Below are 17,305 nucleotides of genomic sequence, written 5' to 3'. Positions count from 1 at the left end.
CTGCTGTTATTCCACCCTGAGCTCTATCCAGGGCACCCAGGAGTAGCAAGCATCTTCAATTTGTGTCACTGATAACACAATTTTTGCTCTAGTAGGAAGTATCTTGACCCTTTTGGTTTTCCACTCTTCATGATTCTGTTTTTCAAGCAAATCTCTTTCTACTTGTCTTCTTTGAGATAGCTTGATTTCATATCATCAATAATAAGATGGATCTCATGACATGTATTAAGTAGCTATACTTAAATACGGTATTTAGGTTGAGATCTTGGGTTTTTTTTTACTTTTGGGTGTCCAGAGATTCCATGGTTTTTGGCAAGAAATAGAGAAAAAAAAGCACTGTATAGTGGCTGCTAAATTGTGTTTCCAAAATCTGTTTCTGCTAACTGTTTTTAACACTGTTTAAGTGTAGACCTCTCAAATGATGCTGGGTAAATTATTTTATCTCTCCATACCACATGCTTGTCTCGGTTACCTGGGGAGAGTCATAACTGAGAGAGTAATTGTCACATTCTTATGTATGACAAGTAGGTTATAACAGATGGGTTTTACCCAGGTTTGGACTTCTATGTGAAACTGTAACACTAAATCTAATAATCTGTAAATGCTGACATGAACAACATATGTGCAGCATGTTCCCCTTCTAAAAAATGTGTTCTCTCTTATAAAATTGTCTACCAGAATGGAAACAGCATTAAGGCTAGGTTTTGATTTCACTACCTCTCATGTTTGTTTACTTGGTACATTTTTAAAAAATCTATTTATACTTGCTCAGGGTCTGTTCTTTTGACTTTTGAGAGACATATGACACTGTTCCCATCTAAATTCATTACATCTATTTTGCCTACTTCTACTATTCCAGGTCAGACCTGTTTCACAAGTATTTTTTTCCATGTGCATTGTGTGTTCTTCATTTTAGGTATATTTTGTTTTTCTTAATAGCAAGTGAGATCAATTGAAACACAATGAAGTATCTCTTCTATGGCCTCTCTTATCCTGTGCCTCGCAAGTTCTGGGATTGCTAATGTCAGTTTCTGTGATTTATCTCTTGGGGTGAAGTTGTTCTGACCTGCAGTAACAAAGTACATCATTGTTGGCTTGCATGTTATAAAAATGATGCACAATACTCACATCTAAAAGTCAGAATAAACCTTTTACGCCGCTCTTTGTCAGTTCTACAAATGGTTGTAGTTAATCGATGCCATAAAACTTTCCTTCAGGCACTGGTATTCAGCATTCACGCTGGGAAATGCAGTTTGAGTCTGACATTTTAAATACTGGTGGTATTATCTAATGAAATAACTAAAAGTTTGAAAATTCACATCAGTAAAAAAGCACAAAACTACTGCTGAGCATTGAAAAATTTCTTTTGGAGCATTGAGGAAAAAGACATTGCACAGACACTATTGTTTTGTTACTCTTCTCCTGCAGACATTTTTAACTTGACCAGAGGTCAACTGACTCATCAGTGCATCCATGAAATGGTCACCAACCTTAATTAGATCCATGTGCATAAGCCCATGAGGGCATACATTGAAGTTAAAATTCTTTTTTCCTTTATCAAGATGTGTCATGCAAGTACTGTCATGAGAGAAGCCCTCAAGAGTTTTTTTCTACCTTGCTATAACAAACATTGTAGATCTAGCAAGCAAGATTTCAGGATTTTCCCACAATATAATTTTTCATTTTGAATTTTACTGATTTGCCATTCCTAGGAAAAAAAGGAAAGTTGCCCAGATGATGAAAAATTGTGGAAATTCCATAGACCTTTAGCTGATATTTTAATAATGCATCACTAGATATTTTCTTACATTTAGGTGTATAAAGAGTAAAGATGGCATTTGGAATTTTGCTCTTGTAAGTCCTTCACAGAAACAATGTGATATTTACTGAGGCCATTTTCTTAGAATTTCCTCAAACTCTGGACACTCAAGAAAGGATTACAGAGAGGAAAGATGTAAAATTATCATGGTGGAAGAGGCAGAGGAAAAAAGAAAAGCCTTCTGTGAGTCTCCTCTTACAGAACATGCTGTACTGTATTCCAGGCAAGCCCCATGCCTAGAGGCCATAGTCTATCCTTAAGTGTACGTGACCTACTAACCACAGCGAAAAAAAGAGCAGGTGATCTGATTTACGGCTTTTCTCAGGGAATAACTTTTGCCTTAGTAGGGGAAAATTGAAGAAGTTACTCATGCTAATGTGTGCTGCTCCCATGGGGTTCCCAGACCATTCCTCAGAGCAGCATAACTGGTGAAAAGGTCAGTGCAAACATTCATTCACACATCCAAAAAATGACAGTCCTTCAGTCCTGTTGTTGGAGTATTTGCTTTTCTCATTTCTAGGCAAGTGGAAGAAACACTAATGTGCAAAGAATACATTTCTGATACAATTTTTCAAGAATCTCAGACATTTCAAGAATCCTCCTCAAGGATCGCCAAGTATATCATAAAGAGCTGATGAGGTGGAAATATTTTCTGAAGAGGATTAAAACAAAGAAAAGGAAGCTCAGGGCAAAAATGGGATCTTTAACATCTCAACTTTGGGCTGTCTGCTTTTAGCTAATCTTAATAGGAACTATGTTTAGGAGGGTGAGAATTTGCCCTTTTTTTATAACTGGGTCTCTGCCAGTGAAGTGGCAAATATCTGTGACACATAAACTCACCCGCTGGTTTGGCAGCTCTTGGTCAGTGTGATTTCCCCAGTTCATGCAGTAAATCAAAAGCAAAACCCAAATAGCAAGACAGCACCTTATTTTCCAAAGTTTGTTTATTCAGCCAGTTTGTAACACTTTCTCCCTGATCCATCTGAATCATTTCATCATTACAATGCTAGAGTTTGTTTCAGCTTTTTTCATTGCCAGCAGGAGGGGATTTAAAAAGCACTTTTCTGCTCACCTTTCGGTCATCCTTATAACTTTCATCCGCATACTGTTTTATTTTGCTAGAGGCTTTCCCAACAGACAGGCATTTTCTCTGAAAAGCTGCATCACCTATGGAGTAAGGAACTGTGACCTTCTGGTGCTTGAATGGTTCTATGGAAACTTCAGAATATCCTTTACTTTCTCTTTAAAAAGAAGAGTCATTAAAATACAGGTCTCAGAGAGTCTGAAATATGCTTCTACAATTCTTTGCTCTTTGGGGAGGCAGGGAAAGTGCTTCAGCCTCTAGAATTCTGGACTGCCCTGTTAAATAACTCATGCACTTCAGAGCTGTTTTACTCAGTTTTTGATGAATATGAATTGCACTTTTATCTTAGCAGCATTAGCACGGCTCAACTGTCTAAATATGGTTCTAGTATCTAGTAACATTTTATAATATCTAATAACTGTTGCATACAGTATCCAGTGCTCCCACCATGAATGTGTTTTGGCCCTGTGAAAGGCCCTGAAGAAAACCAGGGAGGTGTTATTATTTCAGTATATGGCTTTTGTTACTTTTGGTTTTCTATATTGTTTTTGTTTGTTTGGGTTTTTGTTTGTTTGTTTGGGTATTTTAATGAACAAACTATTGGTGCAGTTAAGAAATAAATTTTAAGGGAAATTATATTGGTTTTCCTTTGTGATATAAAATCTGTATTTTGCCTGGTATAAGCAACCATTTTCAGCAGTTCAGAGACCTCAGCATGCAAATCTTCAGAACAGCCTCTCCCTTCTTGCCTGCGCAATTGGCAGAGGAAAAGTCCTGTAGCTCCTTTTCTTTTGATGAACAATATCCTTTGACCCCTTAAATTGTTCTTCAGGTCTCCACTTTCTTTCATCAGATAAAACCCTTCCTAGTGCTTTATCCTTGATTCTGCTGTCAGGACTCTTGGCTGTTGCTAACCTACACCTGCCTTGCAGCCTTCATTCCAACTCCTGTCCTAAGTTAGCAACAACCTCATGTGATCCATCTTCCTTAAAAGCTTATCTTTTGCACTTGCCACTGTTATATGTAGCAATTTGATGAATAGATCAGTTCTGTTCACTGGTGCATAGTGGCCTCAGGTTCTTGGCTCCTTTGTTCTATTTGCCTACTGCTTATCTTGGCACTCTTTTTGATTGTTTTCAAGTAATGCCTTTTGTTTTCTTTGAGACAGATGTGAATGCAAAGAACAAAGTCCTAGTTTTTCACCTCATCAATCTCTTTGTTCATCTTTTAGCAAATAAGCTGGGACAGTGTATTTTTATGGAGCGAGGGATCTTTTACCATTTTGTCATTGCCATCATTCCTGGCCTGTCTTTAACTTTTCCTTCCAGCATTTTGTAAGAACTTAGGGCTGGATGTCCTCTTCTTAAATTCCCTGTGGGAGCTAAATCACTATAAGTCTATGGAGTTTATTTCCCACTATGCATCAAATGCCAGCTATGCCTTATCTTTCAAGGGACATAGGACAACCCCATTCCTGTCTGAGGGTCATATCTAAAATTCTTACTGCAGAAAGAATGGCAGGCTACTGCAACCAAGAAACCAAATGTGTCATGTAGTTAGGAGACAAGTTATCCAACAGCATAACATATAAAATATCATGTGACAAAATCCCATGAAGGAGATCAGAGAGACAATAAGAGAAGTGAAGCCTGAATAAGACCCTGCTGACCTATTCCCAGACCAGGAGCCATCAGCATATCTGGATAAGCACAGGGGCACAAGGACTGGCAGGAATACCAATCAAGCACTCTCAAGTCAGCTTTTGGACTTAGGAGCTCACTGCTGAGGAGTGAGACACATTATGGGATGTAGGGGAAAAGAGGTTCCAGATTTCACAGGACTAATTATGGGATGTTCACAAGGTGGAGCCAAATGTGGGGTAAGGGTGTAGGTTAGGCGACTTGGGAAGGGACCAGAGTGAGAAAATAGAGGGGCAAGCAAATAATAAGGTGAGTTTCCACACTTGGCTAGTCATAATACCTGTGTGGTTATGCTCTGTGCCTGATAAGTGCAGTCTGACCTGTGTTATTATTAAACTATTTTCTAATTCTTTGCTGGGTGAGGGGTGTCTGTGCACACATGTATGGGGGTGTGAACCCAGCAGGTGGAGGCAGACCACAGGCTGGAGGGTCTGTGTGTCTGTGGGGCAGTGACTGATCAATTGTGGGTGTGTGAGTGGGTGTGATCCCTTGCACAGATCAAGCCAAACCAGATGGTGAGTAGGGAAGTGATCTGGGAGCAAGTGGGGTGAGGGGTCTCTAAGGGCCAGCCCCAGGTATAAGAGCACAGGGGAGGCAGTGGGGAGTGGGGGGGTCAGACTCACTAGCTTGTGTAAGTGGGTGCCAGCAACTGAGTGATTTGGGACCTGGCTGCCAGCTGCTGAGCAGACTGACTCTGTGGTCTAGACAATTAATATTTTTCCTTGTTCATCCTGATCAATACTTTTTAGCCCACTTGAAATCACAGCAGAGAAATGCAGGAATATTCTAGGATGTTGACTTAATACTTCATTGAACCAACCACCTGTGGTAAAATCTAGAGAATTTTCTTTGTTCAGTGTATTTGGTATCATACAACTTCAGTGCATGTTGTTAAAGTGCCCATAAAACATCCATGGTAGCTGCTAATATGTACTTTACAGTTGCTTCTATATGATATCATCATAAAGATCATCAGTCACTGATCAGGGTGCACATGCATTTTGTGGCAAAAATTGAATGGACAGAATCATTCTAAAACTAGAAAAAACACAGGGAGAAATTGTATTTCTGTTTTCACATACCTGTTTTCTACATCTTAAACACCAACTGCTCTACCATTTCTAGGCTTTCTGAGCAGTCACCTTGCAGCTGGAATTGCTCTGTACTGCTGCAGGATTTCAAGAATGGTGCCTCACACGTTATTTTCTCTCTTTCCTTTTTGGGGTTCTTGAGCATTGATCAATGGATGTTACTTGTCTCAAGGATTCACTGTCTTCTGAGAAGCATGCACATAATCTGAAGAGATATCTGGCCATCTGTCATGGTGTCAAGTTTTTAAAGGAAGACAAAAACAAGCTCACGGGAAAAAAAAAAATCTGTTGAGGAGTACAGCACACAAAGAAACAACATCTGGCTCAAAAAGTCCCTGAGCTGAAAACAATTGGATCCTGAGAGAGTACTGCAGGCAACAATCACATATACTTGCCTTGGTCTTATTCTTCCTTAAGTTTGTACTTGCAGACGCTGGAGATACAGTATTAGGGTAGGTGGAGACTTGATATGACAACTGAAGACAGACATTTTTTTGGTCTCTTGTACCTCAAAGACAGGTCAGTTACAACAGACCCATCCTCATGCTAAAGTGTTTGATTGATTTCAAGTTTGATTTCTGTCAAGACCCAGTCACAGCTCTACTTAGTGAACTAAGTGAATGTGCTTGCATATTCACATTATTAGGAAACAAAAAGCTCAGTGTATGGAAAAAAACTTCATACAGAGGCTTTCACATTGCTATATTAATCTGGAAATAGCTTTTTGTTTCTTAATAGTTTAAAAATTCTGTGAGGCATAGGAAATGACAGCAGCAGGCTTGAGAAAATGACAGTAATGTTTCCAAAGGAATAAAGAGAATCCACGGTCCAGAGGAAATGATATTGTGAAAGCAGTTATCTATTTTGTTATTAAACATTTTACAAGTCTTCACCTTAATTCAGCTTGAAACAAAGATTATATGTAGATAATAAGCTAACAGTTCATTTTCTTTCTGGGCAAGTACTAAAAATTATGTACTAGAGTATGTGGAATGCCAAGAATCCTAATAATATTAGCTAAATTATTATTAACAATAGTAATAATGGCAACAACAGCAAAATCTTCAAAGAGTCTGCCTAACTACTGTCATGGTATAGCTTTGCTGAGCAATATGACCAATTTTTAGGAGCTGCAACAGTGAGAGTCTGTGTGAAAGCTCTGCCTTCCAGTAACTGATGTTAACTAAGTTCCTCAATACTTGCTACAGTAAGAAAAAAGTCTGAACTCTGAGTTTGTTCTAAGAATTTAAAACACCTCCCACTTACTGAAATCCAATTCTTCATTTTCTTGCAGTCTTTCTCAGCTTCTTACAAAGACAGCAACCTAATGCAAAGGGGAAAAATTTCAATTTTAGACTGTTAACATCTGTTTGCAGATGTTGCAGATTGATATAATTATCCTCAATAAAAGTATTATCAGTTTGTTAACAATATTGGTGACTAAATGTCCCTCAAACACCTGGGCCAGTTTCTTATGAAATATCTACACAATGAGGTTAATTCTCAAAATATCTAAATCCCTACACGACTTGTCAAAGGGGTGTTATGTGTCCATACATAGGTGGATGGAACACACAATTCAGGATGTGATAATGGATCTTGACATTGCAAATGCTGAATATTTTTGTTCTCTTTAGCTTAATATGTCCTCATCATAACCATTAGCTACTAGATTATTCTAATTGGAGACAAAGCCCTATCTTATCTTAATTCTTCTTACCACAAGAATACTATTGATTTATTATTCCATGCTAATTGCACAGCTTTATTGGTGAATTTTCTTCCTTTTTTTCAGTACTAACTTCATACATGTATTCAACTGAACAAGTGAAAAACATTAAAACAAAACTTCCTCATGGAAATGTTTTTTCCCGTACCTTTTTTCATTGTCTCATGATCCATCTTGACCCTTAAGATATTCATGGGAATAAGAGGAAAGGCAATGACAAGCATCTAAGAAAAAAAAATAATCTTGAAGGCTTTCATTAGACACAAGTTAGTGTCAATGGCAGTGGGTAAAAAATGCAAAAGGAAAAAAAGCAAATCCTTTGCTCTGCTCTTTTTTTTTTTTTTCTGAATTATGATAAAACTTTGAAAAATTATAATTTCTTTTTTGTTCACTCCATACTCAAGCAAAATTTTTTCTGGGATCAATGTTGAGTCCTTTCTGAGAAAAATTTAGTCCTTAAATGAGAATAACAAAAGAAAAATAATGGAAGGCAGAATACAAGAACTGAAGATTATGCCAATATGCCAACTATACACTTAAGTTTCCACTGCTTGTTCATTTAAGCACAAGATTATACAGAATAAGGTCAGGGGAAATCATCCCATATGCATCCCCAAAGATATCTGATATATCCAATGACAGCAGAGTCCTGTTTATTCAAAATACTTTTGGAACATCAAAACATTTGGATAAACAGGGCTTCAAATAATTGAGGGAGTTATTGTATAAGTAATTCACACCAGGGGGACATAACCTAGATTCAAAGGACTGAGTTTCAGATCAAAGGGGTACAGATAAATGGGATTTGGCTCCATATGAACAAATAAATAAAATTTTAAAAAACTCCAAAACATTTGATTATTCAGTAATCAAGAAATGTCCAAGCATTTTTTCAAAAAGAGCTTAGGACAAAAGGTTGAAATTGTTGCAATAGGCTACACAGAAAGATATTCCAATGGAATCTAAATAACATAGCTAAATTAGTCCAAAAGATATTGGGACAGACACATGAAGGGGGGGATTGTGCATGCATGTGTGTGTTTGTTTGTGTTGTTTTGTTTTATCTTCCAGTCAGGACCATATGAAATTCACTAAGGTTCTGACCTTATTCCAGCCATGACACTGACAAATATTTTGTGGCAGAAGGTGGGTATTTGTAACATCCATGTCTCCTAACTCACTTTCCTCAATGCCTAAGAGAAATAAACGTGAAATACACAAGTTTGGACTCAGATGGACAACATTGTCTGATTTCTCATCCTTCTATTAAAAACATGACTCACATATGGTTCATCTACGTACAGACATCATCATCTTGTGTCAAATACCTTTTAAGATACAAACCTTGGAATTAAAAAAGATTTTGATCTATGCTGATATTCACCCCCTATATTATTAATACGGTGGTGTGGATACTCTGCTAATTTCTACAAATAAACAATATTTCCCTTTTTCTGAAAGTTATGCACACATCACCATAATTCAGCATTGTCACTAACTGTATCTGGGGACTTTTGACAGTGTGGGGGGGCAGACATTTAGAGAGGAGTGAAATGTCAGAAACCAAGACACATTTTGATTGCCCCCAACATTTGATTTCCATAGCCAAGAGCCCATCAGGGAGAATGCTTCTCCTACCATGGTGCCTCACCTGGAACAGGCCCATCATAGCTCATAAGCTGTAGGAAAAGGAGACTTGAGGGAAGTGGTGTGAGCCTCAAGATCCAGAGACATTTTTCAGCCGTGTCATGAGATGGACCAGACTGAATCTGCTGAATCTATCCTGATGTGTCAGGGCCTCATGCTGGCTGTTTGAGCCCTCACGTCTGCCAGTGGTGCAAGGTCTGGGCCCTGCGCTGCACCTGGGGCAGGTGCTGCCTCACCCCTTGGCCCTGGGACTGGTCTTGTAGCTCTGTCAGCCTCCCATTAGCCACGTAGCCCATTTACCCTGCGCCTCTCCCCAGGGATGCTCCACACGTCGGCCCCCCTGCCCTTCGGCCCCCACATCGCCCTCACAGTTTGGGCGGGAAAAGCCGCCATGTCGCTGTGGCTGCCGGCTGCGCCTCCTCTCACGTCCCTTCCTCTGCCTGGTGGCTCTGCTGGGGCTGCAGGGCACAGGGGAGTGGACACAGCACAGGGCAGTGCCACCCTGGTTGTTGGTGATGTTTTCCCCAGGTTTCTTCCCTCCCTCCCTGGTGAGGGGCTGCGGGCTCAGGTGCGTGAGGTGATGAGGGGAGAATGCGTGAGGCGGTGAGGGTGAAAGGGGAGCAGAGGTGTGAGGGAGAGCAGTGAGCAAGGAAAGGTCTGGAGAGCTTGGAGAAATGGCAGCTTGGAGTTGAATTGAGTAGTGAGGGCAAAGTAAACACCTGCAGGTTTGGAGGGGGCGGAGGTTGCCTTTGGAAAGGTGCAGCAGCGCTTGGCAGGGAAGGAGTCTTGGTGAGCAGTCACACAGGGTGTGGAGGGAGAACCTGAGGAACGGGGACGGTGTTCTGGAGTTTGCTTACAGGCTGCTGCACTGACACAGTCTGGAAGTGAATAAAGGTGAACCATAAAGGGCAAAGCAGGGTTGAATTTTTCCCAAAGCTAGTGTTAGGGTTTTGTTTCCTGAAGAAATCTTGGAATTGTTTAAGGTTTCAGTCTACTGGCCTGATTTCCCTCCTACCTCCTCACTTTACTAACTCCTCTGCAACCTGTTGGAGAGTCATGTTGGCTCATGTGTAGAGGTAGACAGTCAATTTCTAGTTTTATTCCAATTTACAAGAGCATCTGTTGTTTCTGGATATAGTTATTAAAAAAAAAGGTAAATTTCCCACTTCAAAAAAACCCAAATAAAAAAACCTGAAATAGTCTTCTTTCAATGAGCAAAAGATAATGATAAGGGTTATAAAAGTTTTGCCCTCTCTTTACTCTCTCTTTACAGGCCTGTCAAGGCTACCTTCCCTGACTCAAGAATTCTTGCTCTGTCTGTGTCTCAGTCGGAATTTGAATAGCAATATCTTGGCCAGTTTTCTGTCTGAAGCAGGGAAAAGAAGGTGAACTGAAACCTGTGTGTGGAAACAGCTTCAGCTTGATATCCCTGAAACTGAAACCAGAAAGCACATAGGCTTCTCCTGAACTCTCTGCAGAATCCCTTCTTTTGTCCAGCTCCCTAATCTCTGAAGGTTAAACACAGCCATACAGTGAAAGTTTTCTTACACTGCTAGTACAGTGCCTGTGGATCAGGCAATCTGTTCCTATTACCATCTAATCCCTGGATTTTCCATTGCAATTTTAATTAGGAGAGTGGCCATTCAGTTTTTGATCTTTTTATCTAAGGACCTGAAGTTTTTTCTGTTCCCATCAAATTCAAAAGCAGGTCTGTCACTGAGTTTAGTGATTACAGGATTGTGCCTGTTATTTTTCTCTTCTCCCCCACAGCCCCCCTCTTTTTCCAAGGTTTTTTATAAAGGATAAAACCCCCAGTAGTGCCTCCTCTCTGGTCCACCAGAATCAAACAGAATCAAATAATTTCCCAAGTTCATTTTCAGAAGTAGATTTTTTTCCTCTCTCCTATTTCCTACCACAATCTTGCCTTTTCTTTAATAATCCAGAACTGCAGCTGCATAGTGGAATAGAATTCAGAGATTAAAAAAAAAAAAAAAAAAAAAAAAAAAAAAAAGAACGGTGTGTTTGTGTCTTAAATTAATATACACATTAAATTATATTTAATTGTGCCTTATCAATAGGCTGATGAACTTAGGTGTTTGCTGCTGCCATTGGTCATGATGCTCTGTAGCAGGCAGAGGCAGCAACTGCTGCTGATGGAAAAGAAAAGGTAGTGGAAGGAGGAGGGGAGAAGAAGGTGGGGGGCGAAGGGATTGGCTGCTTTTAATGTCATTCAGAGCTGCGGGCCCCGGCTCTTCCGCTGCTCCTGCTCTGGCTCTCCCTTGAACAGCTCCTAGAGAGAACAAGGCGTGCGGAGCTCGGATCACCAGCATCATGCTCCTTGGGCTTGGATCGTAGATCCCCCTCTTTGAACACTAAAACAACTCCTTCGTCTTTCAGCGTCCCAAGCAGACCCAGCGGGAAAACAAGCACGTGAGAGAGAGAGGAAAGAAAGAGGAGGAAGACGAAAATCTGCAACCAAGGGGACTAAAGCAAAGAAAAAGAGTGCTTTGCTTGCACAGCTGCAAAGTGGGAATTTAAAGAGCTGCAGAGAGAGAAAATCCAGCTCATCAGCACATACACATTGCAGAATTACAGATCCAGGTAGAAATGACATCAACAGGGAAAGAAGGCAGCGGAGCTCAACATGCACAATATGTTGGACCCTATCGTTTGGAGAAAACCCTAGGAAAAGGACAGACAGGTTGGTTCTTTTGCAGCAGCACCGGTGCTAGAGGGAAGGTGCTGTAGCAGCCACTGAGGTGCTGGGGATAGGGTGTTTGAGGGTTCAGGCTTTCCCATTTGCTGTTTCAGTGAAGATAATATTCATAGGGGATTTTGGTCTTTAATTATTTTTAGTTTTCATTTTAATTCCTTCTTTTCTTCCTTTTAAAAATTTATTTTCTTCTTTTTAAAAAAAGAAAAGGAAAAGAAAAAAAAAAAAAGCCCAGGATGCTTTATGTTCATTACTCCTACTAATGGGTGTTGTTCTGATGACAGCCAGAGTGCATGCAGAGGAAAAAAATAGATGATCTGCTGGTGGTGAATTTTCACATCCGTTTCTTCACTGCCCTACTTAGGAGCATTTTTCTTTTTAATCAAATTATATTGAAATTAAAGGTTCACAGCCTGTAGTACTGAGGAGGTGGTGGTGGTGGTGGTAGTGGGGGAGTCACCAGCAGTATTTCATGACATCATGATTGAAAAGGGTGTAGTCCTTAAGGTGCAGTTGGGGGGGGGTTGGTGGAAATATGTACAGTATGTCTCTGGCACTGACTGCTGTGGGTATTTAGCAAATATGGATGGATGGGCTGGTGGTTTTTGTGGGTAGGGTCTGAAATAAAAGAAAAATAGAGAATCAGTGGCAGAATTCATTCTGGTTATGCTGTGTTTTTGTAGGAGGGGTTGAGAGGGGGGAAGGGAGGTTATTTAATTATTTTTCTTAAAGCTTGTTTATGAAACTCGCCCCCAGCAGATTTTCCTGAATGGAACAATGGTAAGAAATATTAAAAAGAGGAAAGCGAGTGGAGGGAATTAGCAGTGAGCAGGTGCTTCTGCCCTACATGACATAATTAGATCCCCTAAATGCGTTCAAGATCTGGACTTACTGTTGCTTGCTTGGATAGCATATTCACTTCAAGGGCAGGGGAGTATTAATTGGAAGAAAAACCTTTAAAAAGAAGCCCAAATGCCTTCCTTCTTAAATATTTTTTATTTTTAGTAACAGGTGCAATAAGCAATGGCTTCTGGCAAATTCATTGGGTTGGGATCCCCCGAAAAGTGGATTGAGACTTGATATTATAATTTAGGGAAGGGGCAAGATCAGCCATAGGGGGGGCTTCTTTGGGCATGTGGGTGTTAAGTGTTGTTCATTATGGTGGGACAATAAAACATGATGCATTGTGGTGTGTTTTTTTTTTATAACCCAGCCGAGCTTTGCCCATCTGTTGTCTAAAGGATTTAATAGGCGTTTCCATCCCCAGCTGCTGCCTCTGCTCTGCCTGCTTCCTCACTGCCCTGCGTGGCAGCAGCTCTGCAGTCCGCAATTTTCTTAGGGACACAGTCAAAATCCAGATCTTTCTCTGTAAGAAGCAATGCTCTTCTGAGATGATTGATTATAACCTCCCCCCCATCCTTCCCCTCCTCTTCACAACCCCATAGCAACCGTTCAGAGACATGGATGAGGATGACATTGTCTTCTAGTGGAAGTGACTTTTATTTATATTTCTTTTTTTTTTTTTTCCATATCTCTTCAGTATATCAGCTGCTAAAGGTAGTTCTCTATCACTGTTTTGGTTACCACCTTTATCCTTTGCATAGCTCAGTGAGTCTTCTGCAGCTGTGTTCTTACTAAAATCTGTTCTGATGATGGTAATGAAAATATCCTATAAGAAAAATTGTGATGTATTGTTAATAAAACTGCCCTATTTCTGCTGGTAATCCTTTCCTGCATACTCCAGGTGATCAAAGAGCCAGCTGTAGATAGCAAATTCATTTTTGTCTTCATCACCATTTCCTTTTTTTTCTCTCTCTCACCTTCTCAGTACCCCTCCCTCCCCTTTAAATGCAATTGTGCCTGAGATTCCTGAAAATACAGCTGCATTAACCTTTTGCTCCATGTTCTTATAGCCTGACATTGTGGTCCTAAAGGGTTATCTGCAGCTTTGGTTATGTTTTTTTCCTCTCTGCTAATCTTCCTATCTTCCTCCTAAGTGATTAGAGACGTGGGGGTGGAGAGAGAAGAACAGGATGTATTTAGAGGCTTGCTGCTGTTGGCCTCTGCAGTTACTCAACCAGCTGGACAAGGGTGAAAGTTTCCTTTTGCAGTTTTACCGTATAACTGATCTTTATAGATAAGTCTCTGCTGTTTGCACACATGAATGCACATGAAATGCACAATACATGGTGTCATAGAAGCTGGAGTTGGGGGAAGCAGATAGAGAGATCTTGAAAGTAGCTGATGTCAGTCTGTGTCTCCCTTGTTATACCCACCCTTGATTAATGGAATAATGCACTGAGGTGAAAACTAACTCAGTATTAAACATACATGGCTAAATATGGAAAGATGCCTTCTGGTCTTCTCGCATTTTCTGTGCTAATCACATTTGGGAGCATGCAGAATGGTATAACCAGTGTGTGGCATGTAGCTCATCCTCATCCTGTTTGTTTTGGAGGGTAAGCAGGCAACCTGCAGCATTTTAGGGGGAGGACAAGCAGTGCAGTAAGAGAGCCTGATTCACCATAGTATATTGTATATCTTGGCATTTGATTGCAGTGGCTTATAGGTGAAGGAAGTTGTGAGTGCAATCATTTGTTTAGAGCTTGACTTTGAAGCTTGGAAGATCAGGAGGTGATGTCTTGGAATTTTTTTTTCGAAGGGGATGAGGAAGAGTGAGAAGAAAAATCTGGCAGAATGAAATAGTGAATAGAAAGAAGCATTAGTTTTGTTGCAAAGTCCTGTCCATTTTGCAGTGATCTTCGCATTCATCACTTTTATTTGGAATAACAAATTATTGGCTCTATAAAGTTATTTCAGATAGGCAGGTCAAGCTTTTCTCTTGGATACATTTGCATTATACAAACATATTAATCACTCTTACCTGTCTTCACTGACATCAGAAGAAGGAGTTTTGGGGAGGAGTGAGGGTTCATTTGTAGTTCAGAGCAGACTTAGAGAGGGTGCCATGGAGGGAGAACTGAATGGTAGGTAGAACTCTCTTTGGCTTCCTCTATGTGAAGTTCGTGCCACCTTAAATGCTGAAAAAGAAAAAAAAAGTGTTTACCAGCAGCAACCTACTGTCCCTGCAGAGAGGTCCAGTTGTGGTATCTGGGACATCAGTGGAACCTGGTGACATCTGGCTGTGGGTGGGCAAAACTGACAGGGAAAAGCCTTCTGTTCAAATTGATGGGTAACAACTGAAAGTGTTGATTGATCAGATATGCAAAATTTGTCCTGAGCAGCCTTCTGGGCTGGTGCGTCACGCTTGCCGAGGGTGACCGATGCCACAAAGAGAGGATTAGGGCCTCTCAGGCAGAGGAGTTGGAAGGGGGCTACATGGGGCAGCAGTGAAAAATGGTTGGGCTTAGGTCTTTGCTGCTAGTGGGAATGATAGAGGGACAAAAATTATTTTTAATTATGCAACATAATAATTTAACATATCATTTGAATACTGTAGCAAGATGGTTTGCTTTTGTAATAGGTTGAATTTTGAGCACCTCTTCTTGATGTCATCTGGTGGAATAGCTTATGGAATCTCTGTGTAAATGATCTTGCAACAGTACAAGAGATATCAGAATCTTAATTGTTGTACTCAAAAAAATATTTTACAGAACTGCCAATGTAAAAAATAATCACTGCTGTGTATACATATGGGTGTGTGGGGAAAGGCTGGTTTATCTCAGTTTCATTGGTACATTCTTTTACAGTTAATTGTAGGAGGTTGTCATTGTAATTAACGGTAGTCAGCAAAGGATGTGTGTCCTGTTACAGTAACACACATGGAAACAGTGTGCGTTGAGAAGCCCCAGTCACACCCGATCATGAAGCAGTGTTATAGGTTTAAGTATAGGTTTTCTTAATTTACCACTAATTTTACATGAAACCAGCTTCTTGTGCATTCCTTGCTCTATTTTTTTTTTAAGAATTCCACAGTTATCTCTTTCTTGTGTTTCTTTCGGCCTCATTAACCCCTGTTTCACCCTTAAAACTCTTAACAGTAATTCAAACTGACTGTAGTGAATATTTATTAATGATTGCAAAGATGAGGAGCTGTAGTATTTCTTGAGAAGGTCTTCAGCATTCTGGAGGGTTTTTATGTATTTTCATTTGACAGACACTGTATAGGCATCGGGATCATTGTTTGCTGTGGCACCAGTTCAATGCCTAGTGGAAATTTCTAAATTGCTGATTTGTCTTATCTTAGAACCAATAAGGCATTGGTTCTAAGTGGGAGTTACTCTATTCACATTGAGATAAACTTCATGGGAAGTTTAATGTTGCTTATCCATTTTGTTATGTTCATTTTATTCTGTTTTAAGCCTGGTACAGCAAGTCATGCTTGAAACTCACAGCACTTTGACCTTCACAAAAAGTGTAGGGGTTCCCTTTTCTGCATTGCATCCCATATAGCTTACAGCTATTTTGGTGTATAACATGTTAATTATATATGAGCCATGAGCGAGGTGTTCAGCAGTGTGCTGCTTGGTTATGTAAGAACAGAAATCCTTAAATTTGGGTCTTAGTGAATTTAATAGCCTTTTATTCAGTGAGAGCTTTAACAGGATGTTTTCTTTACAGCCTTAACCATCCATGACACTGGCAGAAACAGAAATTTATTAATTTTTTTCATTTGTCTCTGTCAAATTTGGTTGAAACTTCAGCTCTATTCAAGGAATATTGGGTAGTCAATGTGGTCGCAGAAGCCTGGTTTCCTTAGGTAAGTAGGCTAAACAAAGTCTATCCTCTTCATTCATACTGCTATAATTTTTTTTCAAACCCAGCATATTGGATCTAGACAGTCTAAGGAGTACAGCTTTCTTCCATTTAGCTGTCTTGATGAATATATCATTGTAAGAGGTGTAAATAATTTCAGTTTTCCTCATGGTCTTTTTAAAGACATAAGCAAACAACAAACCAGTATATATCCTAATAGTATTTTCAGACATATACTTTGTTTTCCTTATGAAAGTTTCTTTCAAAGCACTGTGAACCCATACTCTTCCTCATGATAGTCTGTGAAGACTTAAATGTTGAATTTGTAATCATTGAAATAAATACTGCAAGCAATACTGTAGGTAGTAGAGGTCTTAAGAATGAAATTTTCCCAAGGAAGGTTATGTCATAGTGACTCACATTTGATGGATTATCAAGTAATGGTTACAAGTTTTGAGAGGTTTGATCTTTCTTAAGTTTATATATCTTTAACTTTTTCAAAAGTTCTGTTTGCCTGCTTTACTGACTGAAGTAAACTAGTATTGCCCTACTGCTTGTGTGAACTGGAACATTCAGCTATCCCTTTTATGACTTTCACTCACTTTATTTGTTTTGTTTTGTCTGTTGTTTGAATTATAAAATTCCTGTTTGCTTAATGCAGTGAAAATTATTTTTAACTTTCATTCTTCTGAAAACTTTGTAGGGGCATGCCATTAGTCTTTTACCTCAATATGAGTAGCACAATTATTATGAACTTGTGGAAACAGCAGCAGGCTCTGAATTATTTTTTTTTTTTCTTTGTAAAG

The 17,305-nt window shown here is 39.7% G+C and overlaps 1 protein-coding gene across 1 annotated transcript in view; it reads left to right on the top strand.

Moving 5' to 3' along the window:
- Positions 1-11,351: 11,351 nt before the first annotated feature.
- BRSK2 (BR serine/threonine kinase 2) overlaps positions 11,352-17,305 on the top strand; it is a 302,815-nt gene continuing 296,861 nt past the window's right edge. The window contains 1 exon segment of the mRNA XM_056493648.1: positions 11,352-11,771. Within this exon segment, the coding sequence (XP_056349623.1) occupies positions 11,678-11,771 (94 nt within the window). The 5' untranslated portion in view covers positions 11,352-11,677.

The sequence above is a fragment of the Oenanthe melanoleuca genome, chromosome 5, assembly GCF_029582105.1.
Source record: "Oenanthe melanoleuca isolate GR-GAL-2019-014 chromosome 5, OMel1.0, whole genome shotgun sequence".
In the NCBI taxonomy this organism is placed as follows: Eukaryota; Metazoa; Chordata; class Aves; order Passeriformes; family Muscicapidae; genus Oenanthe; species Oenanthe melanoleuca.
This window is presented reverse-complemented; position numbering and strand designations above follow the sequence as displayed.